This window comes from Phyllostomus hastatus, unplaced genomic scaffold (genome assembly GCF_019186645.2).
Source record: "Phyllostomus hastatus isolate PE091 unplaced genomic scaffold, TTU_PhHast_1.1 phas_scaffold_200, whole genome shotgun sequence".
Lineage (NCBI taxonomy): Eukaryota > Metazoa > Chordata > Mammalia > Chiroptera > Phyllostomidae > Phyllostomus > Phyllostomus hastatus.
In genome coordinates this window covers 4,504,435-4,507,133 of record NW_025334016.1, presented here as the reverse complement: position 1 = coordinate 4,507,133, position 2,699 = coordinate 4,504,435, and the positions used below count along the sequence as shown (strand labels likewise).

Sequence of the window (2,699 nt, the reverse complement as noted above, 5' to 3'; positions counted from 1 at the left end):
GACACCCTCCCCCAGTGACAGGTCTGGGAGGGAGTGGGAATGAGGATATCACAAGCGGCATTTCCTTCACATGTCTGCCTGAACCCGGAGAGGTTAGGGTTTAGCCCTGCCTGCCCTCGGAGCTGATTCTATTTAAAACGTTCCTCGTTTAAAACGGCGGGGTGGGGGTGGGGCTCTTTCCCCTTTCTCCACTCTTCTTACCCCCTCCTTTTTCTTCTTTTTGTTTTCTCTTCTTCCTCCTCCCATTTCCCTGTCCTTTCCTCTTTTCTTCCTTTCCTTCCTCCACCCCCCCTCCCCAGTTCTCCCTTCCCCTCTTCTCCACTCTTTCTCACCCTTTCTTACCCTCCTCTTCTTCCATCCCTACCCCTTCCTCCTCCTTCCCCGTCTTCTTACCCACCCCTTCTTTTTTTTTTCACTTGTGAACATTTAATGATTTCCCGTCCATGTGGCTTCAAGCTACCAGCACACAAGCCCCACCAACACTCTTAATCTTCTCCTCAGCTCTTCTGCTGAAGAATTTGGCCTTCACAATGACAGGCTGCTTTGGGAGCTTTCCCTTCCCCAGAACTTTGTAGTAGCCCCATCGCACCACGTCAATGATGGGAACGGCTCCTGTCTTGTTTTTGGCAGCATTGACCCGCGTCTGCTCACTGACCAAGGTCCACAGTTTATCCAGGTTGACAGTGGGGCAGAAGCTCTGGTTCTTCTTTAAGTGACAGTGCCTCATACCAACTTTGTCAAAGTAACTTGGGTGATATTTATCAAAGTTGATCCTGTGATGATGCAAGCCACCAGCATTACCTCGGCCTCCTGGGTGCTTCCTGTGCTTGCTGATGCGGCTGTGGCCATGGCTCACGTAGCCCTGAAGTTTCCGGGTCTTCCTCACTCTGGATGGCTGTGCGAAAAAAGATGCTTGGTGATAAGGCCTTAAAAAGGTGGGGCAGGGGGCAAAGTATACCGGATTGTAAGGGGAACGTAGGTGTGAAGATCAAGGATCTGCCTTGTGGTTCATTCAGCAAACCTGAGATTACACACTGGCCCCGGGGCCGGGCGGCCTCATCTCCGCACTGCCCAGATGCCTGGGCCGCTTGTCTCACTCACCCCTTCTTCTTCCTCTCTCCTTCCCCTCCTCCACCTCAGTTCTTCCCCTCCCTTTCTCCTCTTCTACCCCATCCTCCCCTTCCACTCTTCCTCTTCCCCTCTCCCTCCCCCCCTTTTCTCCTCTCTTCCCAGTCTCCTCTCCCTTCCTCCCTCTCTTCTCTCCCCTCCTCCTCATGCTCCCCCATCTTTCTCTTCCTCCCCTCCCTTTCTTTCCTAGTGCTCAGTCCAAGTCTCAGAGTATCCAAATGTCTTCTGTTGCCTGTTACTAGTAAAATGCCACTTCTCAGTCAGACTCCAGCTTGCCTGCTGCTTCTCCCTCAGCCGTTCCCTCCCCCCAACACCCCCAAACACTTGTGAAGCTAAGCTTGCTTGCCCAGTTCTCAAAAAAGAAGGACTGAAGGTGGCTTCTTGGTGCTTTAATCTGTGGCTGGGTCACAAACATGAGACTTGCAGGGCTTCAGGGAAAGAGGATCTAACTACAGGGTAGGAGGCAGCCCAGCCACTGAGTGTGCTCAGGCCAGAGGCCAGATCTGGGCCATTCTGATCAGGGATCTTCAGCTGGTTAGTAAGAATCACTGTTTGCAAAGAAGTCCTCAGAATCATTTTTTAGAAGGAGGCTGAATATGCCTGGACTGGGCAGTGGTGTGTGTGGTGTATGCACATGGTGGGGGCGTGTATGTTGTGTGTATATGTGTGCATATGGCGGCAGTGTGTGCATAATGGTGGTGTGTGGTGTGTGTATGGGCATATAGTGATGGTGGTGTGTGCATGTGTGATATGTATGTGCATATGATAGTGATGGTGTGTGTATGTGCATGTGTATGTGAGTACATACGGTGGTGGTGTGTGTGCACATGGTGGTGGCAGTGGTATGTGTGCATGTGCATGCATATGTGTGCGCAAAGCACTCTTGCATCCCTGGAGAGAAGAGATGAATGCTTTGGTGGGGGAGGAAAGCAACGTTCTGCCTAGAGCTGCCAGGCACCAGCGCGCGTTCAGAAGAGGCGAGAGTGCTTTGCCAGTGGAAAGCTTATTTTGCCCAGCAGGACCAAAAATCCAATTAAAGAAAGAATGAGGGAAATCTGAAGTCTGGACAGAGAGCTGGCACCTCCCTGGCCGACTTCCTTGGCAGGGATCTCTGTGGAGGGGAAGGCCCAATGATGGCTATGGGCTATGGGGATGGCCGGCCAGAGAGGGTTTCACGCACCATAGCCAAACACAGGGGCAGCTGCCAGGGGTCAGGGCCTGCCTGTACCTGAGGCCCAGCACTGAGGCCTCCTGCAAGGACCCACCAATGGTACTTGGTGTGAAGACCCGGACCACCTGGCAGCAGTGGAAGCACCACCCCAGCCTGGGCTCTCGGGCCATTTGAGCCACCCACCCGCCCCCGCCTATTGACATTGGTGAGAATCGCACAGGCAGATTAAAGGCAGCATATGGCCCCCCAACTGGAAGCCAGCAGAGCTGAACCAACACTGGCAAATTGTGTTCAAACCGCATTGAGAATCCTGGCAGCTGCACCTGGCATGGGGAGCAGCCGGCGACCTGCATACAAAGGGAGTTTTATACACAGGGGGTGGCAGCAGCAGCAGTGGAGG

General features: G+C 53.4%; 1 protein-coding gene across 1 annotated transcript; it reads right to left on the bottom strand.

Annotated features, from left to right (window-relative positions):
• Window positions 1-403: 403 nt before the first annotated feature.
• LOC123832688 (60S ribosomal protein L27a-like) lies at window positions 404-2,469 on the bottom strand. The gene is made up of 2 exons (XM_045860429.1): window positions 2,357-2,469; window positions 404-926 (listed from the first exon to the last, which is right to left on the bottom strand). The coding sequence occupies exons 1-2, from the start codon at window positions 2,467-2,469 to the stop codon at window positions 452-454; spliced, it is 588 nt and encodes a 195-aa protein (XP_045716385.1). The 3' UTR covers window positions 404-451.
• Window positions 2,470-2,699: the final 230 nt, after the last annotated feature.